Source organism: Fukomys damarensis, unplaced genomic scaffold (assembly GCF_012274545.1).
Source record: "Fukomys damarensis isolate Sample0158 unplaced genomic scaffold, DMR_v1.0_HiC HiC_scaffold_35, whole genome shotgun sequence".
Classification (NCBI taxonomy): Eukaryota; Metazoa; Chordata; class Mammalia; order Rodentia; family Bathyergidae; genus Fukomys; species Fukomys damarensis.
In genome coordinates this window covers 32,646,344-32,674,289 of record NW_022900947.1, presented here as the reverse complement: position 1 = coordinate 32,674,289, position 27,946 = coordinate 32,646,344, and the positions used below count along the sequence as shown (strand labels likewise).

Below are 27,946 nucleotides of genomic sequence, written 5' to 3'. Positions count from 1 at the left end.
CATCTATTTTGAACTACTTGGAAATTCTTCTGGTAGACATAATATATGGATACATAATGGTAGGTTACTGAAAAATGTCTGCTTTTGCATTTTTAATATTAATATATTTCACCCTTCACTGGACTAAAATCAAAAGGTTACCACTAATCTTGAGTACTGTGATCTTCCTAGAAATGGAATTCTCCTGGGGATCTGCTGTGATGGGCACATTCCATTCAAGGCTTTCCTTACAAAAAAGAACCTTTAAATAGAGAGACTATGTTTGATTGCCTACTTCCTGGCCGTCCTCTTAATCACTTACCAGGTTTAGGATCGATTAAGCCACTTAAGTCCAGAAGAATTTCAATGAAAGAATTTTTTAATTGAAAAAAATAATTGTGGCTTTAGATTTTGGAGTAAGACTAGGTACAATTTGCAGCATGATTTTATATCCCAACAGGTTGCACAATAAAGCAAAATAAATTAGAGAGAAATGGTCATTTTAGAGTACTTTGTGATTTCTTAACATTTTATAGTATTTAGTTTTAGGAGAGTTAGAAATAAAGTGGACAGTTTTAAAACCCCTTTTGTAAGTGGTTCACTTTGTACTTTGGTGCCATCATGTAAGTGTGGAGCATTCTATGACTAGAAAAAAAAGTTAGGAAGAATCAAGATGTTCACATTTTGCTTAGTTAAGAATCATGGATTAGTACCTATGCAATTAAGTAGAAAGAGTTGCTGTTTTCCTTATCAATTGTAATAGTAATATTCTTTTCTTTACTTCTTCATGTATCAATGTTAAAATACAAAATACTATTCAGATATTTCAGAGTATTGAGAAATTCAACTGTAAGGATTTACAGTTGTTAGTTTTGTATTTATCAATTTTGAGAACAAATTCATTCAGAATGAAGCATTTTAAACACTGCAGGCAAGAACAATTTTATGATTGTAACTGTCTTCTGATATTCTGAGTGCACTTTAATAGATTATCTTCATAATATACTATATTACACAATGATTTTTTTCTCAGCATGTTGAGTTTATCCTTCAATTAAGAAAACAAATCACGCTTGTCCTTAAGTCAGATTTTTTTCCCCTTAAAATCTATGCTTCAATGTGATTCATCAATATGATTAAAACTACTGAGTATTTTGTAGGACATTGAACAAATATATTCAAGCAGCTCCTTCTAGGCAGTCCTATTTTAGCCTTTCCTTGCATATTTGTCCCTTTCATCAAGGTTAAAGGTATGTTAAAGGTATATGGGCTATAAATCATCTGGGTCTATGCTGATTAAAATGCAAACAGCAAATACAACTTTAGGTCTGGAATGGGATTATAGGATTAAAATGAATGAAAACTGCTATTGTGCCAGAATTAGCACTTCCAATCAATATCATCCTTTGATTTTACTAATAAAAGGATAAAGATCAGAAAGTAAAAAAAATGAGAGTGCAATATCTTAAACCTACCCACTTGTGTAGTTCAGCTTTTTACTTTTTTATTTGATTTAAGTCATTGTAAAGAAATGGCACTCAAATGTTGGTGGGACTAAATAATTCAAAAGCATTAGCAAGCTGGTGAGTGAAGGTATGTTGTATTCATCTGTTTTGGGTGAATATACACCTTCATAATAACCAAGTTTGACTTTGAATTTTTTAAGTAATTTGTGCCCTTCTTTTTCCATTTCCATTGAGCCATCTAATATACACACATGTGGGTGCCCTAGGCCACACTTCAAGCTCTGGCACCATGATCTGTTTTAGTGTAGATAGCTCAAAGAAGAGGCCAGCATAGGCCCTGGAAGCAGTGTAAGGAATTCTTAGATCTTGGGTACCTCGCCAAGGGGAGAAGTTTGGCTGAAAGTAAAGGGCCAAGGGAGGGACATGTCCTGTGTGCCAGACACTGTGCTATACTTTCCCTATACTGTATATTTTTATTAAATAGTTGGAACAGGGCATTTGGACCTCTCTCTCCTCAATTAATACCTTACTTACTTCATGAAAGAATATGCAGAAAATAAAACAGTGGAGCATTGAATACTGCATGGAAATAGAGCACACACACACCCCCATATTTTGGTACTGTGGATTCAAAATTTTTAAAAATTTGAGTCGTGGTCTCACTATGTTGTTCAGGCTATGCTTAAGATATTGCCTTAGTTTCTTATGCACCACCATACCAAGCTGTGTGGAGTTCTTAAAGTGCGATTTCATTAGTTAGATGGCCTGGATTTTCTAGAGAGGGTTTTTTATTACAAGTGTTCTGGTTCATTGTCCCATAGAAGCCCTCAAGCATCTCCAATCTTTGTTTTAAAAGCCCCACCCCCACCCCGGGGGAGGGGAAGCAGTTAATCAACACTTTCAAGAGAGTACTGTAATTAGTTGCACTTAAATTATAAACAAAAGTTATTGGCATCTAAAATGTCCAGTATTTTACTTGTTGCCATTATTCTGGGTAAGGGGAAGAGGAAATAAGGGCATCCTCATGACTGGGTAAGTAAGCCCTGTATTTGTAATAGCTCATTCTAGGAGGTAGCAGGAAAGAAGAGAAACTGCCTCGTAACATTTACATTTAGGGTGAGTTTTCAAGAATCTTAGACTTTAACTTTAAATAACATTTTCACAGTTTGGGAGTTTTTCCCCTTTGTTTGCTTTTGCAGTGAGTTGATTGGTTTCTGTTTGCTTTTTGCTTTTCACTGCATGATAGTTAATATGCTTTTGAATTCATATATGTGAGCTACCTGGCACTCACCTTGTGCCATTTTAGGAGATTGGACAATCTCATGGAAGTGACTCTAAAAAGAGACTGACTGATTTACAAGAGTTCCTGATCTAGGTCAGCCCAAACATTGCATTTGACAAGAAATCTAAATTAGTAGGTAAATTAAAAGAAAGAATAGTGAACACAGCAGATATTGGATGACGCATACAGTTTTGTTTTGTTCATCCTTTGCTATGGACTCACCCTTTGTTTTATCTTAGTTTTCTAGTGCACTCTTCAAAAAGAGTTATCTTTTTTCTCCAGTTTGCATCTGGGAGCTACGTATTCTCGGCAGGGATTGTATCAACTGATTAATAGCAAGGGCATGAGGGCACTCCAGAAATAGAAGTAATGATTGCTTTAAGCACTCGTATCAATGAGGCATTGAGTCAGCAGTGGCTGGATTAGAGTATGGATATTAACGAAGCCAAAGGTGTGAGCTTTTCCTGTGCAGACCAGTTAATGCTACAGAAAAAGAAAACTATGTAGTGTTCACACAGTTACAGTCCAGCTGTGTGTTACACTGAAGGGCTGGGGCGATTCCTCAGGCAGGACAACAGGAGGCTGTTTGGCTCTTAATAGTGGATTCACCATGTCATTTTGATTTTTGACAGTAGAAATACATATTTTTAACATGTTTGAATATTAAGCTGTAAATTGTAGACCTTGCTTATTCTTTGCCTTTGGCTGTTAGTAACTGATGTTTCTTCTTGCATTTCAGAGAGTCGTATGATCTTGGATGCCTTTGCCCAGCAGTGCAGTCGAGTACTTAGTCTCTTAAATTGTGGAGGAAAACTTCTGGACTCCAATCATTCTCAGTCTATGCTTTCTTGCGTAAAGCAGGAAGGCTGTAGTTACAATGAAAGACAGGAACAGTGTCACATTGGGAAAGGGACCCACAGTCAGACCTCAGACAATGTAGACATAGAGATGCACTATATGCAAAGGAAACAACAAACTTCTGCCTTTTTGAGAGTTTTCACTGACTCTTTGCAAAATTATCTGCTCTCGGGGAGCTTTCCAACTCCAAACACCTCGTCGGTCAGTGAGTATAGCCACCTGGCCGATGTGGATCCTCTCTCAACCTCCCCTGTGCACACACTAGGTGGCTGGACCTCCCCAGCAACATCTGAATCCCATGGCCACCCATCTTCTTCTACACTGCCAGAGGAGGAAGAGGAGGAGGAAGAGGAAGGCTACTGTCCTCGATGCCAGGAGTTGGAACAGGAGGTTATTTCACTGCAACAAGAAAATGAAGAGCTCAGAAGGAAATTAGAGAGTATTCCAGGTATGCTATCATACTACTTGCCTGACGGACAAGTACAACTCATTACTTTCAATTGTCTCAAAGATGAATGAGTGTGTGTAAATTCGTTTGTTTGTTTATTGTCCAGTGATGTAGAAAAGTTAGACTAATAGGCATGCGCAAGGGGTCCTTAGCCTGCCATTCGCCAAACAGGTTTCAGGATAGCAACTATCCTGTCTTGTCTCTCTTTCAGCTACAGTGTTCTTGAATATAGGCAAGATCATAATTTTCATGAAAAGAGGTCTCTATTGGTAGTAAAGTGATTCTTAGATGTGGTGCCTTGACATTGAAATGAATCAAGTGCTGTGAGCCTGAGTTGTATTCTTAAAGTGGCCCTTAAAATGGCTTTTACATTTTTAAAGACTTTCATTGATAGAAATTAAAATTAGACCACTTTTTTCAAAGATAGGTCTTAAGTAGTACTAAACAAATAAGATGGTCTCTTCTGTTCCATTAATTTCTCTCTCCTTTCTTGTTAAGTTTCAGTAGACAGTCTGTTTTAGGCATGCAAACTCCCTCTTAAAGTTAATAAGAAAGGTTAAACTAGTAGATCAAAGGTAAACCAGTAATTAGGCTAACCCGAGACTATTTGTACCCCTGGCTAAACCTGAAACAATGCCTGCTTCTTAAAGACTAGATTTCCAGAGTAGTAGAGTTGTCTTTATGCCAAGACCTTCTCGGGATTGCTAAATTGTTTTTTTACTCTTTGGGAAAAAAAAGTTTCGATTTCACTTTTATCTTTAAATTCATTCTTGTGTGTCAGGGCCTTAGAAAAGACATTAATGTCATTAGTAGTACAGTATCTTTGAATTTCTTGAATCATGCATTTTGTGTATAGGAAGTTTTGGGGGAAATGGGGGAGCCGGACGTTTAGCTTAGTGGCACCATGCCTACCTTGCAAACTCAAGGTCCTGAGTTTGATTCCTAGATCCAAAAAAAAAAAAAATTTTTTTTTGGAACATGTACTTATTTGTCTACACATTTAATGGTTATGAACTGCTATATTAATATGTTAATAAGCTATATATAACTTAAGGCTGGATGCATACATATAAATAGAAATTCTGTTGTTCGCTTAATTCAGTATCTTTGTACCTCTCAACCTGCTAGCTGATCTAGAAATACAGAAATGCTGAAGAAAATTCCTAGTTGTTTATTGTGACACATGAGAGGCAGAAACAAACAAGTGTGAAAAATTGCCAAGTTGGAAGGGAGAGAGGTAAGGAGTAGGGGACATATAAAAAAGAATTGCCAAGTTAGAAATTAATCTTATTTCACGCTTTCATTGAAAAGAATTACCCTAACAGAGCCAAGACTTGGTTCAGAATGTTTGGGAATTAATTAAGGTAGTAGATTTGGGGGTGAGAATCAAGAGGCATAGTAAATCCATTCTTTTTGTATTTGAGCTCTGCAGGTACAGGTACATGGTGTTTCCCCAGCCAGGCTGGTGCTAACTGCCAGAAATACTCCAGCTAGAACCTGAAAGCATGTAATGAAACCAGAACACTGCTTATTTCCTCCAAGTCAGAGAGATAGATTACAGATAGCACAGTGGGATTTTATAGCTTTCATATCCCTGTGAAGTATCACTAACTCAAAGGGGTATCTTTGTGTCTTATTCCCACTCCTCCTTTTACACTGGGGAGAAAATAGTGTTCTGGAGATCACCCCAGCTGCAGTGCCAAAGAAATGGCACTTTTTTCATATTAGACCATCACACTGGAAATTAGAAAGTCTTTTAAAAAGTTAAATTTTTTGAAAATAAAGTAGACTAAAGGAAAACCACAAAAAGATCTGGATCAGGAATATGAAGTGCTAAGTATTTATTAGAAAATGGTAGGTGGAACTTCCCAGTGGAGAATGTCAAGTTGGAGTAGTCATATTTATTTAAATAGTTTATAGTTACTGTTAAATTAAGAGTGCACTCAGGAGGGGGTATAAAATGCCATATAATTTAGGACACCATTGAATGTGAGATACATCAATCTTTTCAGTTTCACTAAGGAAGAAGCACTATAAATTGTAACTGCGTAATTATAATTGCCTTTGAACACAAGGTCCATAGATTCTAAAATAAAATTTAAGTCTTAGAATCCTAAAATGTGATAATTAAAATACCTTGAAATTTGTTAAATGCCAAATGTAGGGAAGATAAATTTGGTGAGGTTTTAAAAATAAATTTCATTGTATATATTTAAAGTATTTAACAAGGCTAGGGATTTAGCTGCACAGCATTGCACCTGCCACACAAGGGCAAAGACATGAGTTTGATCCCCAGTACCAAAAAAAGGTGTTATGAGACATATAAATAATAAAAATATTACTAAGATTACTATATAAAAACTGACACCCGTCACTTTGTACTTACCACTTCTGTTTTTTTGTGGCAGCGACAGCGAAAATCTACTAATTTAGCCTGAATCCAAAATATAGGATAATCCTACTACATGAAGTCCTTCTATTTTACATTAGCTTTCTAGACTTGTTCATCCTATGTATCTATTTCTTTGGAACATTTGACCTGTTTTTCACTATTTTCCTTTTGCCAGCTCCCCAATAACTACTTTATTCTTTATTTTTGTGCACTTGATTTTTTTTTATTCCATATCTGTGATCACACAATATTTTTCTTTCTGTGTGACTTATCTCATTTAGCATAATGTCCTCCAGGCTCATCCATGTTGAGACAGATTGCAAGATCTTGTTCTTTTTTTACAGCCGAACAATACCCTATTCTGTATAGGTACCACAGTATCTTCACCCATTTGTCCATCCATGGAAACTTGTATTATTGCTATGTCTTGGCTTCTGTGAATAATCCTGCACTCAACATAGAAGTGCAGATTTTTTTGGAGGGGTGCCTGGGATCGAACTCAGGCCCTTGGGCTTGCTCGACATGTGGCAGAACCACTGAGCTAAATCCACAGCCTGCAGATATTTTTATAAGGTGATAATTTTGTTTCCTTTGGATGTATATCCAGGAGGGGAATCACTTAGTCATATGGTAGGTCTGTATTTAATATTCTCTCACCCCTGCCAGTACTAGGGTTTGAAACTGGGGCCTTTGCATTGAGTTACATCCCCAGCCCATTTTTATTTTTTATTTGAGACAGTGTCTTACCAGGTTACTCAGGCTGAGCTCAAACTTGGGATCCTCCTGGGTCTGCTTCCTCGAGTGCTGGGATTGCAGGCGTACACCACCATCCCTGGCTTGTATTTACTTTCTTTAGAAACCTCCATATTTTTCCAAGATGACTGCAGCAATCTACATTCCCACCAGAGGGGACAAGAATTCCTTTTCTCTATACCCTCAAGGACATTTATTAACTTTCACCTCACAATAATAGTCATTCTAAGTGTGTGAGATGATGCATTTAGTTTTAATTTTCATTGCCCTAAATGATTGACATCAGGCATTTTTTTATCTACCTTTAGCCATTTTTATGTCTTTGGAGAAAAGTATTGGGTCGTTTGCCAATTTTTGGAATTGGTTTTCTACTATTGAGATGTATGAGTTCTTTATAGATTTTAAATACTAACCCTTTATCAGATATATGATTTGCAAAATATTTTTTCCTAATCTGTTGGCTGCTGTTTCATTCTGTTGGTTATTTTCTTTGCTGTGCAGAAGCTCTTTAGTTTAACATTGTTTCATCTATTTATTTTTGCTTTTATGGCTTGAGCTTTTTGGTATGATATCCAAAAAATAACTGCCAGTGCCTAGGAGCCTTTACCATATGTTTTCTATTGACTTTATCATTTCTGGGTTTTTTGTTTTTTTGTTTTTGGTTTTTGGTCTTTTTGGTTTTTTTGGTTTTTTTTTTTTTTGTTTTTGGTTTTTGGTCTTTTTGGTTTTTTTGGTTTTTTTTTTTTTTGTTTTTGGTTTTTGGTCTTTTTGGTTTTTTTGGTTTTTTTTTTTTTTGTTTTTGGTTTTTGGTCTTTTTGGTTTTTTTGGTTTTTTTTTTTTTTGTTTTTGGTTTTTGGTCTTTTTGGTTTTTTTGGTTTTTTTTTTTTTGTACTGGGGGGATTGAACTCAGATCCTTGTGGTGCCACCACTGAGCCTAAACCTCCTTCCCCATTTCTGGTCTTGGTTATTTAGGTCACTGCCAAGATCAGGATCCAGAAGCATTTCTCTTTTGTGTTATAGATTTGTAGTTTCTGATCTTATTTTTAGGTCTTTTATGCATTTTTAGTTGATTTTTATGTATTCTTTAAGTTACAGGTCTAATTTCATTCTTTGCGTGCGGAAATCCAGTTTTTATTGAAGAGTACTAGTGGCATTTTTATTCATTCATTCATTCATTCATTTAGGCATCAGAGTTTGAACTCAGGTCCTTACACTTGTTGGCATTTTTATAAGAAATAATTACTTTCTAAAAGTGTACTTGTGATCTTTTTAATTTATTAAAACTTCATGGCCCCACAACAAATACTATTATCATTCCCATTTTATAGATAAGTTGAGACCACATGAGGTGGGGGTCAGTTGTAGACCTAGAATTGAAATCCAAGCTTTCTGACTCTGTATCTAATTTGTTACCCTGTTCCACTCTCAGAATACAGCTGGTTCTCCTTCACATAAGTTATGTCCTTAAGCATCACTGTGAACACTGAATTAGCAAATACTAAGAAATTATTCCTGGGGGAAATGCAGCACTACGTTCCCAAGAGCCTTTGCTCACAGCATTTTCTTTCTTTTTTCTCCCATTTTTGCACAGCTAATCAATACATGACCTTGTTTTATGTGTGTTCATTCAAAAAGGCCTTATTTAATATTTGTTGCTGGTTGATTAACATTGAACTCATAGCCAACAGCACTATTAACTCATGCCTGAATAAAGCTTATATAATATATACCTGTTTTTTCCATAAGCGATGTCACAGCCTTCTTGTGCTTAGGAACATTAAAAAGTGCTTCAAACCCACAATTGAAGGCCATTTTAAGTAGTGACACCACTAGCAAAAATAGAAAAAAGATAGCACTAAATAGATTATAACAAGACACTTGTTTACAATATGAGCACTGAAACGAGGGGAGAATCTTCCTTTTCAGACCTCACCTGGGATGTGTGTATGTCAGGTGACTGAGGTTTCCTGATGCTTCATGCATGTCTGTCAGTTTTGATTTGGAGGTTTACAGGTACATTTTAGCGAGCAGGCACTATTTGCAACCCTCAAACAAAGATCAACTAACTCACAAGGCTACAAAATAGATTATGTAGTTGGATTATGCAGTTCTGATCCTATGAGTCCACTTTTTATAAGAAGATTTAAAAAATGGTAAGTCAATAATGTCAATTGTTGGATAAAAGAATTTTAGGAACAACAACAACAACAAAAAAAACAGAGTGGCTACAGTATAGATATGGGGTATTTGCTAGCTGTGTTTTTGGCAAATCATTTCTGAGCCTCAGTTTCCCCTTCCCATAAGTTTAATAATATTGTAGAAATAATAAAAATATTAAATTCACTAAGTGGCGAGTGAGTGCCTACTGGGTCTTCCAGTGATCCCTCAGTAAATATCAGCTTTAAGAAGAGAGAGAGCAGCTGTTCTCTGCCTAGCAACATAGAGACCTTAAGTGGTTTTCCTGGATTATAAGCAGTGTTCTTACTGGTAAAGAGGTGACCATTCATTTCATTACCCAGGTTTAGAGCCTTGGGCCCAGCTGTAACTGATCTCTCTCCCATTTCCACTCAATCTCCATACATCTGGATTCTACCTCTCACTATTTCCAGGATTATGGAGTATGCATTTTTAAATGCTTTTACATACAGGGAAAAAAGTATAAATATTATCAGGCTAAGTAGTTAGTACTCACAGAGAGTAAGTGGTTTTAGATTCATTTATAGCTTCATTTCCTTATAGAAGTTTCTAGCAGATTTTGTCAAATGAACAAGTGAATTAATGAAATTTGCCCAGGGAATGTAGACCTTCATCCCTCTCTCTGTTGCCTCCATCTAGGCCTATCTGGTAACTTAGACTGCTGTAAGGTTTTTTTTGTTGTTTTGTTTTGTTTTTTGTTTGTTTGTTTGTTTGTTTTGGTACCAGGGATCAAACTCGGGTCCTTGTGCTTGTGAGGCAGGCGGTGGAACCACTGTAAGGGTTTTTAATTCCTCTGCCAGATTTGAACCGTTGCCCTTAACAGCCCAGGTTATTCATTACTGAAGAGCCCCTAAGGTCTTCAGAGTCTATGGAGTAAATCGCAGCACCCTTAGTGTGGCACAGAGGTTCTTTGCTACCTGGCTCTCTTCTAGTCCATTCCTGGAGAGATTTGACCCTTACCATCCACCATACACTAAGTATTCCAATGCTATTAGGTAATTATGATTCTTTGACAACTAAACTCATATGCCTCTGATCTTCCCTTTATTCTTGCTCCTTCTGTTCACGTGTATATTTCCTTTTGCCCCTTGAGAAACTCCTTTGCATATTTCATTGCACAGTTCAGATGCCACTCCTCTGTAACAAACCCTTTCCCCAGTTTCTATGCACAGTTAACCTTACTTCTTAAACCTTTCTTAACCTTTCTTCTTAAAGTCCTTATTAAGAGAAGTATTTACAGTGTATATCTGTATCTCTTGATGTTCTGATAAGAAGAGAGGCTATATGAGGTTCTTGAGGACAGAGTCTGAGTCATACCCCGGTTGTACTAGCTATGCATGTTTATTGAATTAAGTTAAACTGGAATAGGACATTGTTAACAAAAATACAACTGTATCTTTGGGCTGAGCCATACTTAAAACTTGTCATTATTTCTAGATAAATCCATTCAGGAGGTTATACTTTACAGAGACATGTGAATAGAACCCTTAAAGGTAATTCAGCATAACAATGGTCATGGTTATCAAAGGGCAGTAAAAAAAAATTTTTTTCAATTTCAAAAAGAATTTCCCTATGAAATTATATGTGGAGCATTTTGAGAAGGTTTAAGTTTTGAAAAACAGCTACTGTATTAAGTAGTGCTTAAGGAATGTGAAGAGAGAAACACTGATCAAGATTTTAACAAACTAATCTGTGTGAAAATAAGGAACTAGAAACCCACATACCCTTGATACGGGGAAAAGCAAAGCTAGAGCAGTTTCCATGGAAGAGCCTTACTAAACAGCTGCTCAGACATACAATCAACAGTTATATGGCTCTATGAAGAATCCACTAGACTTCAACTCTTAAAATACTAGTAACCTAATAGTAGGCAGTACTTCTGGGGTACCTTCTGCTTTACATCTGTTTCAGCTAATCATCACATAATAACTAGAGTCAGTAGATAATTAGCCCAGTTTGACAAGTGTAGTACTAAAAGCTAAGAGAGGTTAACTCTCTAGGATCACTTAGTAAGTTTCAGAGTCAGTATATCAAAAAAAAGTACTGAACAGTTATTTAAGGACTAACCCTGCACCTTTTTCCTTGTAAGCTGCTTACCTACGAGTGTTCTTAGAATGTCTTAAAGATGTCTGTGTGGATTTAACTGCCTTCCCTGACCAGGATAAAGCAACCATATAGACTTGGGAAGTGGGCCTTCCCTGTGTGGGAGTGGTGCTGTTGGTACTCACTTTTCCTTTTTCCTTCCAGGTATTTTACTATTTCCAGGATTTTGCAGTATGCATTTTTAAATGCTTCTACATACAAAAAAATATATAAATGTTATCAGGCTAAGTACTTAGTACTTAACAGAGACTGTAAGTGGTTCTAGATTCCTTTATCACCTCATTTCCTTTTTAATGGAAGTTTCTAGTAGGTTTTGTCGAAAGAAAAAGTGAATGAATGAAATCTGCCCAGTGTATGTGAGGTTGTAGTCTCCATTAGCCAAAGTGACTCACTTAAATTCATAATTTATATGAGGAAGCAGTTGGGGATGGAGGCCTCTAGGGGCTTAACCAGCTCCTTGAAGACCTGTTGATATTTCTCTAGCATAAGCCTTGACCTGGCTGTCTTTCCTTGAAGACTAGAAGAGCAATATAGTGGTGGACTCCACAGAACTGCCACACATGGCACCCTGGCTTGTTGTGCCCCAGTCTGTGAGGGCCATGTCCTCACTTGGAAATTTCACAGTCATCCACAGAGCCAAGGGACTGGAACAGGTGGCTTTCCACTGTGCCTTTTCAGTGGTTTGTGCTTCTCTTGGGTAGATGGCATGGTTTAACTGTGGTTCAGGGTAATATGGGTCACCCTCACTTCAGTACACCTATTTCCACTTTCCAGATTGACTGATTTGGGGGATTTTTTGTTTTGTTTTTGTTTGTTTTTTGGGTTTTTTTTGCAGAAAACAGTTCACTTAGTTCTGCAGCTTCCCTGTTTAAATCTAGTCAGCTATCCAAAAAGCTCTTAGGCACACATACTCCACAATCTTAACATCAAGGGCACACCCTGGCACTGGGTTGGAGGGGCACCTGGAGAGTCTGCCTTATAAGAATTGGGTGGGAGGGTGCTGGGGATTTAGCTCAGTGGCACTGCGCCTGCCTCACAAGTATAACGTCCTGAGTTCAAGCCCCAGTACTGCTAGAAAGAAAAAAAAAGAATTGGGTGGGAGAATATTAGATGAGATCATGGAGGGAGAGAGACACTCTGAATTGCCCAGAGCAGTGTTAGTTTCAATCATTTGGCTAAATGCGAGCTTTGTCTTCAGTCTTCTGACCTTTATCCTTATATCCCCAGATATCAGTATATAGGACCCACTTGCCTTACACACACACACACACACACACACACACACACACACACACAAGATTTCATTTTCTTCCAGTATAGCAGCCAGTAGGCCTTGATTGAACTTATTTACCATGTTTCCTCAAAAATAAGACCTCACTAGAAAATAATCAGCTTTGAAAATTAGAGATCAAAACTACTAGCCCATGTCAGCCTATCATTGCCTTGCCTGACTTATAGAATAGCCACTATTCTGAGCAGGAGAATAGTGATAAGTGAGTAAGGCAAGGATAAGCTGACTGTGACTGTTATTTTTGGTCTCAAGTTTTCAGGACTGATTATTTTCTAGCTAGGTCTTATTTTCAGGGAAAGCAGTTAACATTGCCGCCTAATATAAAAACTGGAGAATTGTTCCCTAAACCTTCCCTGGGCTGTATGATTCAAAACTGAAGGAAGAAATGAGGCAAGAGTCATAATAGATTTTTTTCAGACAACTTTTAAGTTGTTATAAAATTATTATGCCCATTCTAGACATTTTTAAAAATAATACAGGTTATTTCTTACTGAAATGCTTAGGTCCAGAACTGTCTCAGGTTTTGTTTTTTGTTTTTGTTTTTGTTTTAGATTTGGGGATCTTTGCATATACAGTGGTACCTCGTTCATGAACTTAATTCTTTCCCCCTTCCTGGTTGCAAACCAAACTGGACGAGAACTAGATCAAATTTTCCCATAAGGTCAATATTGAGCATAACTATTGAATTTGATTCGGTTTTTGTCCAGTTCAGTACATAGTGAGATCCTTGGGGAGGGGCCCAAGTCTAAATATGAAATCTATTTATAATTTTATACAAATGTAGTACACATTGCCTAAAGGTCATAATACAAAGTTTTTAGTATACAGGTATCTGTGATTTGAATGAAACCCATCGTGTGAGGTTAGGTGTGGAATTCTCCACTTGTGGCATCATGTTGGGATCCCCCAACCCCCCAGTATTTCAGATTTTGAAGCAGTTTGGGATTTTCGGATTAGGGATACTCACCTCTACTACTTTTTATAAGGATTGCAACAGGTAAAGGAATAATAACTACCATAATTCCATGACTAAAGTATGAATTGCTATTTTGTTGTTGTGGTGGTGGTTTGTGTGTGTGTGTGTGTGTGTGTGTGTTTGTTTTTTGTTTTTATTTTTTAGATAAGGTCTCACTGTGTAGTTGAGACTGATCTGGAACACACTATGTAGCCCAGGCTGGTCTCGAACTCACAGTGATTCTCCTGCCTCAAACTCCCAAGTGCTGGGATTACAGGCGTGCGCCACTACACCCAGCGAATTACTATTTACTGTTATTAACACTTTGGGTTTTTTTCCTGTCTTTTTTCTTTACACATAATTATTTTTAACATTGAAGTAATACTGAGTAGTGGATTGTATATGCTGCCTTGTAAGCATTTTTGTGCTTCATTTAAAATTTTTTCTATAATCATCTTATTGACTCTAAAATATAGGTAAGGGATGAAAGGAAGTTCACTCTCCTAATAAGTCAGTGAGCATTTACAAGTTTTGCTAAAATTTCCAGGCTAAATACAAGGTTATACATTGTATGTCTTGTATACATATCTCTTGGCCAGGCAGTGACATAGGTACCACTGCATTTTTCTAATCATAAACTGAGGAAGATGGTACTTTCTTAGATGCTCACACTCAGCTGTGTTGAAAGACTGTTACATAGAAATTAAATTCTAGGGCGTGGGATTTAGCTCGGTGGTGCCACCACCTGTCTCGCAAGTGCAAGGTCCTGAGTTCGATCCCCAGTACTAAAAAAAAAAATTAAGTTCTAAAGATTACAGTGAGTGAAAAACCTGGAACTAAAATCCTGTGTCTCTATCTCTGTTAGTTTTTCAATTTTTGTTTTTGGTTTGTTTGATTTCATGATTAATGCCCAAAGCCAGAGGTTGTAATCTTTTTTACTTATGGCATCGGTAAAATGGATTGAACTTTTAGTAGGCTGGTGAAATTAGGAGTTCTTGACAAGCTTCATTAAATTTTTACTAAATAACAAGCCTTCTGCTTCACATAGATACAAGGATAACTTCTTTTGGTTGACTTCTGTGGTTGCTTCCATTCAGATGACTGTTCATGGGCAGCCATGACAGAGCTCTGTAAAGATAGCTATTTAAGAAAATAATTTTTGGATGGGTCTAGTGATGCATGCCTATAATCCCAGCATTCCGAGGCTGAGGCAGGAATATTACTATGAGTTCAAGACTGGTCTACATAGCATGACCTTATCTCCAAAAAAAATTTGGAGGGGGCAAGAAAAAATGTTTCTAACCTACTTCCTGTTATTCATACTTTTAAAAAAGGATATTGGAGTTTTGGGATTTATTATGTTACAAGGTAACATCACCAAAAAAACCTAAAACCATTAGCCATGGTTAAAGATAATAACTTTTGTTTGCTATCTGGGGAGAAAAAGTAAGGAAAGCTCAGTGGTGAAACTTTTAAATTGAGACTTAGGTTTAATATTTATTATTTAAGGTGACAAATCATCTTAAAATACAGAGCTAAGAAACATAGTGGCAGCAATCCGTATAAATTGGTTTATTAACTAAGCTACTAAGTGAAAGGGATCGGGCACCCGGGTGCCCCTTCCCAATTAGGCCACTCACGCACTGAGAGGTCCAGCAGGAGATCTTTATTGTAGGGAGGCGAGCAGGAGGCAGGAAGGCAGAGAGAGAGTGAAGAGGATGAGCAGAAGGAGAGAGAAGAACAAAGAAAGGAAGGTCGTCCTTTTATCAGTTTGGGGGTGGGCTATTGCTTGTTTATGAGGAGTGAGTGTGGGGAGGGAAACCAGAGATAAGGGCATGAGGTCATTTTAGGAGCCAAGGTGTACCAGGAGAATGCAGCCTGTGAGGCGGCGTCACAGCATACTTTAACATGATCAATTCCCTAACACTAAGACCTTTAAAAAGAACTAATATTTCTGAAAGAGCTCTAAAACAGATCTTAAGATGCAGGCATTATTTATGCAGTGGTACAAAAAAATGTCATGTTCTATATTGGGTTAATAACTGTTTGGTTTTATTAGAATTATGCAATGTGTCTGTAAGACAGTCTCAAAAAAGATAGTGAAATACACATCAAGCCTAAATTGGACCAAACCAGTTAAGCTTCTTAAGGAAGAGAACAAGATGCACTCAGTAAGAACTACATCATTGGTTGTGTTCATGTTGGGAAAAAATGTAAATTGGATACAATTCCTATTCTTGGTGAGGTCAGGAATAGTTCTGTCATTAAAAAAGAGTGTATTAATCTATTTTTCCATTACTGTAATGAAATACCTAAGGCTGGGTAACAAGAGAGAGAAGGAGTTCACTTAGTTCACTGTTTTGAAGAGTTATAGTCCACACAACTTGGTTCCAGCTCTGACAAGGGCCTTTGTGTCTGGATGACATCATGGAAGATGGCAACATAGTGGGAACAGGTGTGAGAGAGAGAGATCACTTTGGGGGACAGGTAGGAGCCATAGTAACTCCTGTTTCATAACCCCTCTCTTGGGAAGGAATTCCTAAGGGTTCCTAGCTCAGTTCCTTCAGGGCATTTCCCATTGTCTGAATTATCTCACCATCTTCCTTATCTCTTAAAAGTCCCACCATCTTTCAACATCCACAAGCTAGAAACCAAAATTCCAGCTCATTAACCTTTGGGGACAAATTATACCCAGAGGCTGGCAGTATTATATCATTGATTGAAAAACCAGTGAAACATTAGTTCAGTACTTTAATTCTTAAAAATACAATTGGATGCTTAAACTGCAGTTGGAGTCAAAGAATGACCTGTCTCTTCAGTAAGTTATTCACGATCATTATTGTTGACCTACATTGACCTTGGAGTAAATTGGAAGTTCTCATCAAATTGTGCTGATCCTAAAAATTGTTCCTAAACTGTAACATCTGTTCTGTATTTACAAACTGAAATAACTACGATGTCAAATGAAGGAAAATTCTCATTTCCTTTAGAAAGAAAATAAATTCTTTTTTTTTCTTAGAAGTTCACATCACGAATCTTTTCAGACCTCAGATTTTTCTGTTTGCATATTGAGGGATTGCTAATGTGTGACCATTGTCCTTCTTTCCATCCAGTGCCCTGCCAGACTGTGCTGGATTACCTGAAAACAGTGCTGCAGCACCACAACCAGTTCCTGATGCCCCAACCAGCTGACCAGCCAACTGAGGTGGGTCGGGGGGGGGGCACCTGACATTCCCTATGCATCCTCATCAAGATGAAGCCCCTTAATAACCTACCACTGTGCCAGGATAGATAGACTATTCAAACACATTTTGACTGATAAGTTTATGCATCTATTATCTTAGGTGTATGTTCTGTGGCGAAAGATCACACATGCTCAACTCACACTGAGTAGTTAGTCTTGCTGGAGAGAAAGGGAGAAAGTAGAAATAGCTATTTAAATATGGGCAATTCTTCCAACATTGCTTTGGTGTAGCAAGGGCCTGAGATAGAGACACCAACTAGCCATGCCCTCAGGTCAGAGCCAGTGTTCCAAGATGACTCACTTTCTTGGGATCTCCCACACTGGCATTCCCCAAGGTTTAGATAGTCTCTTTTCCAGAACACAGAGCTCCTAAACATGAGCCAGTTTCTTTCTCTGGGCCTCAGAAGAAACCAGTCTTCTAATGTGTTGATTTTGATAAGTAATATAATGTTACCAATTTAAACTTTGGAGACAGGTTCTTGCTATGTAGTTCAGGCTGGCCTTGAACTCACTATGTACCTTGGGCGGGTCTTGAACTGGCTGCAATCCTGCCTCTGCTTCCTGAGTGCTGGGATCACAGATGTGTACCACCACACCCAGTTCTAAACATTCATTTTTAAAAGATTGTCTAGACTTGGTCTTAAATATGTTATTTTGAGTTTATAGACATTAGAACATGGGCCATTTTTTGAGTAACACACACACTTGGGTCTTCTATACCATTTTTTAAAAATTCTGTTTGATTCTTTCTTGCTTGCTTATTGTCCTTACTTTGTCCTTCCATCACAATATTCTCCTGAAGCAGCCTCTGCCAATACTTCACGCTCCCCCTTATAGTAACGGGGATTGAACCCAGGGCTTTTGCATTGAGTTACATCCCCAGACCATTTTTTATTTTTTATTTTGAAACAAGATCTCACCACTTGCCCAGGCTGGGCTTGAACTCATAATCCTCGTGCCTTAGTCACCCAGAGTGCTGGGATTACAGATGCACACCAGCATTCCTGGTGGAATTTTCCTTCTTGAACATTAGGCCAAAATTTCATCCCCCTTAATATTCCCAGTGCTTTTCCTAGAAAGTACTCAATTCATCCTTGTAGACTGTTGACTTCATTTTTTTAAAAATAAATACTTAAAAATAAATACTTGCAAGACTGGTCTACATTCATCCTCTCCACTCCCTACTTCTCCATTTGCTCATCCACCCTATAACATTCAACCTTCACTACTCCCCCAGTGCTCTGCAAGATGCCCCTGGTACATTTTCCAGTTGTCTGGCTTGAGGACCTTTTTTCTAACCTGGTAACCTGATCCATACCTCCTCCTAACTTGTCTTTGTATCACTGCTCTCTTGAGTTCCCAGTCTTTTTCTCATAGAGCTTTTAGAAGTTTCTTCATCCGTCGTTTCATAGTTTGATCCTTCATCTTCTCTCATCTCCACTCTTTCTCTACTCACCTTCTCCAAACACCCACCCTCTGAGAGTTAACCAGGTCCCAAGTGGACATTAAGAACTGTCTCCACAGCTCAACCCTGTACCACAAATGTGAGCGTTAGCCACCCCCGAACATCCATGCTCTTGTGTTCTCTCAAGTCTCCACCGAACTGAAGTAGAAGTTCGCAACATACACTGGCTTGCTTTTCGCTTCCTTGTTCCTGTTAGCCAATAATTGTACAATTCAATAAATTGTCTCTGATCTCTCTGGTTGGCTCTTAACACTTTTCACCTGAACTTTATAATGGATTGTTTCATCTTCAGTCTCCACTTTTAATAAGTTAAATCTTTCTAAAAGATCAAAACTAAATGTCAAATGCTTAAACTTCTTTCATTACTCCCTAGAATAAAGTCATTTCTTTGCTTGACGATTTCATAGTGTAAAACACAGATGAAAAGTGTACATTCTCTTAGGTGCTCTTCCTGATTGTCTCCTGCTTTGTGCTCATGTAGCATACTATTCCTAAGTCTAACTCAGCACTACCTACCTTAGTAAATATACACCCATCTTCCATGTGGTTATAAGCCTATGAAGATACCATTTTGAATTTTTTCAGAGTGACTCAAAAATAGGTCAGACTTTATAATAACTTGTTGGTGGCTCCTTAAAGAGGACATAGAATCCAAATTTCATAAAATAGGGGGGAAAATATTTATATTTCCTTCAGGCAGGACTAAACTTTTATTACCCAGCATTGTCATTATTACTGTACTACTTTTATTGGCATTTTAGGCTATGGACATCGTCTCATGTTTATTATTTATTACATTTTATTTCTATTAACTGTGCTAACACAGGACTGTAGCTGTCATCTGTAACCCACAGGGCATTCTGAGTTGTGTTTGGGCTGTAAATTACTTGTTCTCTTTCTTTGCTTTTTTCTTGACGAAAATTACTTCCAAATGGTATTTCCACATTTTATGAGACCAATATTTTATGTAAAGCTTCTGCAGTTTGGGAGAGTGTTAAATTTTTCTGTGAATGGACTTTTTTAAAGGATTTGAGAAGGGTCCTTTTTTGTCACCTCCTTAATCATAAATATTTCCCATCCCAAAATTGATTATAGGTGCAGCATAGCACCAGACACAAATGCTCAATCTGAGGACAGTGTTCCTAGCTCTTCCCCTGGGAGTTGGGTGCAGGATGTAAAATAGAGCAGGAATCGTCCCTTGTAGGTGAGCTTGCCACTTAAGTGAAACATTGTTTTTAAAATTGTATAGTATTAAATAAGTAAACAGTATAAGAAGTAGCTAGTTTCCTTTTCTAAGGCTGTCAAGTGTACGTATTTAGAGCAGAATTTTAAACTAAAGGTATGAAAGTCCCTTGTCTGTACTGCTGTCAAAGTTCTTTAACTTTGCCAAGTTATATTCATTCAAGTTTTCCATTGCCGCAGTGGTTTTAAAAAAAAAGTCAACTCTTAGCCGTAACCACTATTACTGAGTGTCTGCTGTGCCCCAGCCAGAGTAGTACGTATTGTGTCGAATCAGTCTTTGGCAAGTGTGTATTGCACCTACTGTGTATCAGGCGCTCTTCTTGGCCTTAGGAGAAGGGCATTGCATAAGACAGATGACTTTTGGCCCTCAAGAGCTCTTTGGCTGGTGGGAGATTTATAGATATATCAGGACAAATCAGGTGGCTGGGGTTATTTCTGTTTTGTCAGAAAGGAGATGAGGTTTAGAGAAGTTAGTCACCTGCCTGAGGCTAAAACAGAGCCCAGCTTTGCAATAGAACTGGCACTGCTGCCTGGGAGGAGAAAGGACACCATCCAAGCATAGTGCTTGGAGCAAGCCCTTCAGGCTGGTCATCAAGGCTGAGTTAAGTAGTGACTGTTATTATTAAGGACCTTCCTGGAAGTACTTTAGACACAGTGGTTCTGAGATAGCCAGCCTGATATTCCACCCACCAGGGATCCACCTGGCTCCCTTGAGGAGAGAGAGAGATCAAAAAGGTCAGAACCCTGAAAAGCCCTTCCCTCCAGTACCTAGGAAGCAGAGGAATTATTCCCCCTGCAGCCTGTGTCCTCATCATGGCTATATTGTCTGTACTTTGCTGTGTGAACTACCATTTCATTTTACAGATCATCTCACTGCCTCAGTCTTTTCAGCCTCTAGCTCACTGATGGTTACCTGGCCCGTTGGATTTGTATCTCTTTCTCTATTCATCTGCACCATCCTGACTCCACTCAGACCTCATCACTCACCTTCTCTAAAGGGAAACCTGGGCTGAAGGAACCTGTGGATTCTCAGTTCCACCCGTGTTCTCTCTGGTACACAGGTTCCCCTGTTATACAAGAGCCAAGGGTCAGTGGATGTTCCCAAATGTTCACTTGAAAGACATGCTTCCATTTCACAATGAAGCAACTGGCTGCTCAGCAAGTTCACTAACTTGGACACACCAATAAGATAAAACCAAGATTCATTTTAAATCTAGAATGTCTCTCAATCAAAGCACAAACTCCAGTCTCAGTTGCTCACTTAAAAGGGAAAATAGTCACCATTGTTTTCTGGAAAATGTGACTGAAAGGGGGTTCGCGTGCCCTTTCGGGTGCCCCTTCCCAATTAGGCCACTCACGCACTGAGAGGTCCTGCAGGAGATCTTTATTGTAGGGAGGCGAGCAGGAGGCAGGAAGGCAGAGAGAGAGAGAGGAGGAAGAAGAAGCAGAAGGAGAGAGAGAACAAAGAAAGGAAGGTCCTTTTATCAGCTTTGGGGTGGGCTATTGCTTATTTAGGAGGAGTGAGTTACTTTTAACCTATCACAGGCCAGATTGCTTTTATGGGCCCAGTCCTGCAGACACAGGTTTCAACTTTCCTGGACCACTGTGGCCTTGGCAGGGAGGGAAACCAGAGATAAGGGCATGAGGTCATTTTAGGAGCCAAGATGTACCAGGAGAATGCAGCCTGTGAGGCGGCGTCACAGCATACTTTAACATGATCAATTCCCTAACAGTGACTACTGAAATGAGTTTCCACGTGCACAATTCAGCACTGGCTTCCTACACAAATCTGGATGCCTCTTGTCAGTTGGCTTCTATTCCATTTACCCTTCTCAATGCTTAACTAAGTAAAGCACTTTTTGAAATAACATCCCGTCAGCCTCAAACACTACCAAATTTATAACCTGTAGTAAATTTGTAGAATTGTAAAACTGAATGAGTTTCCCCTTCTTTATTTTGTACACCTTAATTACTGGGGAAGGAGTTCATTAAAACTGAGATCATGGGTTAATTAATTTGTCCTGGACTGTAGAATTTTATAGACAGCCAGAACTAAAGTAATGGTTGTGTAGGTGCAATTGACTAAACATGGCTTATAAATGTTACAGAAAATTCCCGTAATTAGTCCCACTGCAGCTATTTAGGCTGGGAATTTTATTGCAGACATAAATAATGAAGGTGAAAAGTAAGAAAAATTCTGAATTGACATAGTGGCATTTGCAGAAGCTATAATTTGAAGAAACCTGTTTTGCATTATTGTTAATGTTTTTTTTTTCCAGTTTCTACAATTTCTCCATTTTAAAATTTACTTTTTAAAGTTGCTTGCATAGTTATAGTTGTCAGGTGTTAGGTGTGTTAAACACAAGTAGTACCTTATTAACATAAGACCTCCTGCATTATCTTTAAGAGAACTTTAACTGGGCTGGGGATTTAGTTTAGTGGTGCCACTGCCTGCCTCTCAAGCATAAGGACCTAGTTTGATCCCCGGTACCAAAAAAAAAAAAAATTACAAATTAAAAAAAATAAAAGAACTTAGCTGCCAACCAAAGGATGAAGGGACCTGTTTGATCACATTCTTCAAAGTCATTTTTGCATATTTTAATAGATTGAAAAGGAAAGTTACAGGTTATATTTAAATAGTGCTCACTGTCATTGGATCTTGACACATTTTAACCTACCTGTTAAAATACGAGTTATAAATAGCTCCTCTTTCAAAGGTGTTCATTATACCTCATTGGCTCTTGTTATAGAAAATGCAAATGTAATTTGAAAAGTGCCCCTTCTGAATGTGAGCAATTACTGGTGCTCTTCAGTCTCTGGTTCATTGTCAGCATAGCCATTTGGTTAAAAGGCACGTTTGCCTTTGAAATGGAGATTGCTTTGGCTTCTGGCTGCCTGGCTCAGTAGGTAATGAGAAAATATTTTGCTTTTCCAGGGAAGCAAGCAGCTGCTGAACAACTATCCTGTCTACATAACGAGCAAACAGTGGGATGAGGCTGTAAATTCTTCAAAGAAAGATGGGAGACGGCTCCTTCGATACCTCATCAGATTTGTTTTCACAACCGATGAGCTTAAGTACTCATGCGGCCTTGGAAAAAGGAAAAGGTCAGTGCAGTCAGGAGAGACAGGTCCTGAAAGACGCCCTCTGGATCCAGTTAAAGTCACATGCCTCCGAGGTACTGCATCCTTCCGCTCAGTGTCCGCCATCTGTGATCCCATTTCACTGCATTGGCTGTGGCTCCCCGTACAAGTGTTCAGCCTCACTGTATTTTGATTTCTTTCCACTGAGACCTTGTAGCCTTCATGTGGCCCATCTACTTGGTATTGAGAAGCTCTGTAAAAACTCTTCTTTTGCTTTAGCCTCGTTCTCACTTAGTGGTACATAGCATTGCATAGCACCTCATGTTTCACGCTTCAAATACAGATTTTCTTTGCTGCCAGAGAAGGCCTCTTCTGGCAAAACTGGAGCAAAGGAGAATGCACACAGGAAGGGAACATGGGGATTTTTTTAATGATACTTCTTTCCTCTTCAGCTTGGGCACTCCCATCTATCTTCCTCCCCAATACTTGGCTCAACTCCTTAAATTGGTCTGAATACTACCTAAAGTATATCTTATCCAGGAAAACTTTCTTCTTTAGGTTAAGAAAGAAAAGTTTCTGTATTAAAAGTACTGCTTATTTAATAATTCCATTTCATCATTGTTAACAGGTGGCTACTTTGCAGCTGCAGGCCAGGCAGAAGGTTGGGGGGGGGATCAGGAGGTACATAGATGACTCAGCAGGTACAAGTAAACACAAAATTAGACAAGTAGAAGCATTACAGTGCCAACCAAAACACCTGAGAAATCCTTATCCAAAATCTCACGTACTTTTTTTAAATTTAATGTAATTCAAGTAGATATTAATAAAGAAAAATGAAAAAGTAAAGCAAAATTTCGTAACAAAATAGAGCAAAATCTCAAATCTTAACCTCTATGGTTCTATTGTAATTTTATTGGCTGGAAAACATAATATTGATTTAATGTGGACAGGGAATCAAACTATTCTGGTATTGAATTCACACTTTTAAAGATGTATCACTAATAAGGCTTTGGATCTTGGAAAGGACATTCCTACACTCACTCCTGAGATGCATTCTTATCTAGGCAGTTGAATTCTGCAGCCTAAGGTACATATGTAGTATTTGTTGTCAGCTAAGATTACGTAGCCCACTTTCAAGATAAATTCAGTAGGGATGGGGAAGATACAAATGCTTCTGGACATAGTCACCCTAGGTGATTCTGAGGTGGGTTGGTGGTGTCTAAGGAAGCCACTTAGAAAAATTAACACACAAATGTTACTCAGCTCCTCCTATTGGCCAGGTTGAAAATTCCACTTAACCAGGAGTAACTAAATGATGGGAAATTTCCAGGCCCTATTTTATTTAGTAAAGTGACTACTTTCCCCAACTACACCATCATCATAGATTATGAGTATACTCACCAAGAGGCAGTGTTACTCTTGGGAACTCAAATGGGTGCACTGTGTACCTTATTGAAGTTGCTCTTGGACTTACAAAGGAGTCAAGATGAAGGGTAGCACAACGTATCCCTTTCCAAAAACTTTATTAACATTTCACAGTTTAATAGCAAGTCAGTGAAACTGAGGGATTAAAATACATCCCAGAGAACAGTGCCACTGCGCCGAACACTACGACTGGCCTACTGTCACTGATGTAGTCCAGGCTTCCTAACCAGAGGCCGAAGTCTGTAGCACTTTTTTCATGTGGGGGCCACATCCCATAATTTCCATCCAGCCATCTGAGGTTAAAAATGGTGGCTGACTATTGCCTCCTCCAGGCATAGTAATTGCTTTCTTGTGAAATTAAATATTTAGATAGGATTTTGTTTAAAAAAACAAAACCTGCCAGGCTTGAAAACATAGCTTAGTGGTAAAGCACTTAACAAGTGTGCAGGAGGCCCTGGATTTGATCCCCTGCCATCAGTAAAACTTGTCCAGCACATGTGCAGGTATAACCAGTATAAAAAGAAATATAGCCTAACTTGGAACATTTTAAGAATGCAGAAATCTTTTCTGAGCGAAAACAGATACTTTTTCACTCATTGAGACCTTGATGGGTTATTGTGCTCAATCTTCAAACTCATAGCTGGTTAAAGAATACCACACTGTATTAGCTACACTTCCAGAGAGAACTTTCTCAAAATACAAACAAATAACATGAGTTTTGAAATGCCCTCTCTGATACTAGGAATGGTGCCACCTTGTCTTACTAATCAGATTTACCCTTCTTTTCAACGGCAAGTGTTTCTCAGAGAGCTTTCTCTCACTTAAGTGATTTTTACCTTTCCACATGAAAAGGAAATTGGTCTGGAATAAGTTGGGTGTGTCACAAGTGACTTCATTATGGCATTGCATTGGATCTCCCATCTAGCTTTTCTGGTAGAACTTAAGTTAAAGTTTAAGCAGGCTGTCACCTTCTCTCAAAACCAGTTGTGTTTTTCTCTCTCTTTTTTTACTGTTGTGTATATTCCCACAGAATTCATTAGGATGCACTGTACCTCCAACCCAGATTGGTGGATGCCCTCGGAGGAGCAGATAAACAAAGTGTTCAGCGATGCTGTGGGTCACGCCCGGCAGGGGCGGGCGGTGGGGACTTTCCTGCACAACGGTGGCTCATTTTATGAAGGGATCGATCACCAGGCTTCACAGGATGAAGTCTTCAATAAAAGTTCACAGGATGGATCTGGGGATTAGTGGACAGAATCTTCCCCACTGTAGCAGCCAGTCCTTTCAAGAGCTCCAATTGTAAATGTCTTTGTACCTGTCACCTGAGAGTCCAAAGCATGTTATTGTCATACTTATACATTTTCAACCTTAAAACTCTTGAACAACTGCCATAGTTCCAAAATACAAGTCCATTTTATGTTTGTTTGGGGAGTCTGTGGCACCTACAACAGACATAAGAAATATTATCAAAAGTAAAACTCAAGTTTCTATAGAATGATTATTGGTTGAATGGTGAGGGTGAAAAAATAGATGAGCTCCTGGTCACCTGTCCGCATCTTCAAGTAAGCTATTTCCTTTGCAGAGCTGGTCTCTAAGGGAGGTTAAGTTAGTGTTCATGTCTATGGGAGAAGTAAGATGTGGAGCTATTTTATGGAACAAGGAATATGCCTTCTCTGAGTTTAATTCAAATAAGTTGTCTTTACATTTTCCAAAGATTTGAATTCAGAGTTCTCAGCAAAGACACAGAACAGCTGACATCATATGATGTCTGTATATTACCAGGCCCGTTCTTAACAAAAAGCCAGAGAGCAGAGGCCATTTGTATAGACAGTGGTTAATTGGAAGCCAGCTACTTTGTTTTACAAAGAAAACTTCCACCTTGTTGCTCAGAAAGGCTATGTGATCACTGGAGTAACAGTAATAGTGTTTTGTTATGTGAGTTAAGAAACATCCAAAGATCTACAATGATTTTCAAATGCTTGGCTTCATAGATTCACAGATCACAGTTTCCATAGCCTTAAATCAGGCTTTGTCAACACAATGCCAAAGTAATGGGTTGAACAGTGAGAATTTCTGTTAGTATGTTGCCCTGAATACCAGACACGTGGTATGATTGATGGTATTGCTGCCTTGACCAGATTTTCTGAAGTTATAGACACATTTTCAAGGCCATTCTGACAACTATGCAATGGGTTTGTCAGCAATTTCTCTGATATTTGAAAATCTTCTGTGCTAAGTTGATCTTTAGGATTTGTATGAAACTTCTTTTCCCCCTTTGTTGTTGATGAAGATGTTTGGTCCCAAGTGTGTGTGCCTCCCTTCCCCCATTATTCCCCTGAATGCCACGCTCTGGCTCATTTCACACTGTTCTACATTCACCCAATTCCCCCGTTTAGCTTGTTGAGCTCCATATGTGAAAGTGTTTCTGTCTTTGTCAGCAAATTCTACAAAGGTGCTAGAATCATTATTTCTGAGGATTTAGCTTTGGATGTGAGGGGAAACTGCCTATGCCAAACTAGTTCACATTCTTTGTTGTACAGATATCTAAGTTGCTGGCATTTATTGAAGGCTTTTGTCATCTACAAACACAACAAAAAAACCAGGTGGAAATTCAAATTTATGAGCATCCATTTATGAAGTACATTTTTAAAACCTTTTTTTGGTGAAAGTAAAACCACAAATTAGCCGTTGTGTTTAGTATTGGTGAGCATACAAAGTATTTGCAGTCCTAGAAGCAAGTCCTTCTGTAGCCTCTTTAATGATTGTTAGCTTTTATCCATTGAAAAGTTTAGTGTGTATGGAGATGGTCATTTGTCAGATTTGTAGCAGCTATAGGAAGAACTAATTCTAATTCTGTTTAAAGGTGTGGAAAGTCAGTGTCTTAAGAGATTCTTTGATGTCATAAAATCTTGGGTAGAAAGAAAACACCACCATAGCCTCATCTGCCTTTCCATTTTATCTTTCCTTTTTTTTGCCCTCTGCTTTAGTTATCCTCACTGCTGAGTGCTTTGTCCTTGTTTTCTCTAGCAACGATATTGACCATCACTTTAGGAAAAACAATTCTAGGTTTGTTTTCCTATTAAATGTGAGAGTTCTGCACATTGTTTGGTGTCATGCTGTTCTTCACTAATGGGGACAGGCACACCTGTACACTCGTTCTGCATGGCCTTACACATGACATGCCTACACCACAGCTGTGAGTAGCTGTGATTTTCACTACTTGCAAGGGCTGCTCTAGTGGGCTTGCATACCACCTTTGCCCTAGAGACACACCAGGTCTCCTCCCTCATTTGCTCCCACTCCAGGTGGGTTATTTTGTTAAGGCACAGATTTTAGAATGTTGAAAGTACTTGTTGGTTGGTTGTTTGCATATCTGGAAGCCATCACCCACAGGGATGACTCTGCACCTCATAGCCAGTCCATTGCCTTTCTGAGTATTCTGTTATACTTGTCATACTTTGTGTAATTGCTATATCTCTTTAATCCACCCTCTGGCTCAGGCGTTTTTACTCACTAAGTCTGTAACAAAGCATCAGCTCAGATACTCTGCTGGTTACTCTCCTTAATATACATCCATCCTGGTGTTACTTGGCTTCATGATGGTAACTTGGCTTTTAAATCAGGACTTACAAAGGACATTCAGTTTTTTGAGGCTTTTTGTTTTCGTTTTGTTTTGTTAAGGTGCAGGTGGCTTCTGTGTGGCAAGGTTAAAAGCTCACCACTAACTAAGACCTGTCAAGTAAAGGTACAAGATCCAAATGATGAA

The 27,946-nt window shown here is 38.5% G+C and overlaps 1 protein-coding gene across 1 annotated transcript; it reads left to right on the top strand.

Annotated features, from left to right (window-relative positions):
* Bend4 (BEN domain containing 4) lies at positions 1-27,946 on the top strand. Its single transcript, XM_019207621.2, has 5 exons — positions 1-59; positions 3,467-4,033; positions 16,837-16,928; positions 22,610-22,850; positions 25,211-27,946. The coding sequence occupies exons 2-5, from the start codon at positions 3,475-3,477 to the stop codon at positions 25,426-25,428; spliced, it is 1,110 nt and encodes a 369-aa protein (XP_019063166.1). The 5' UTR covers positions 1-59; positions 3,467-3,474; the 3' UTR covers positions 25,429-27,946.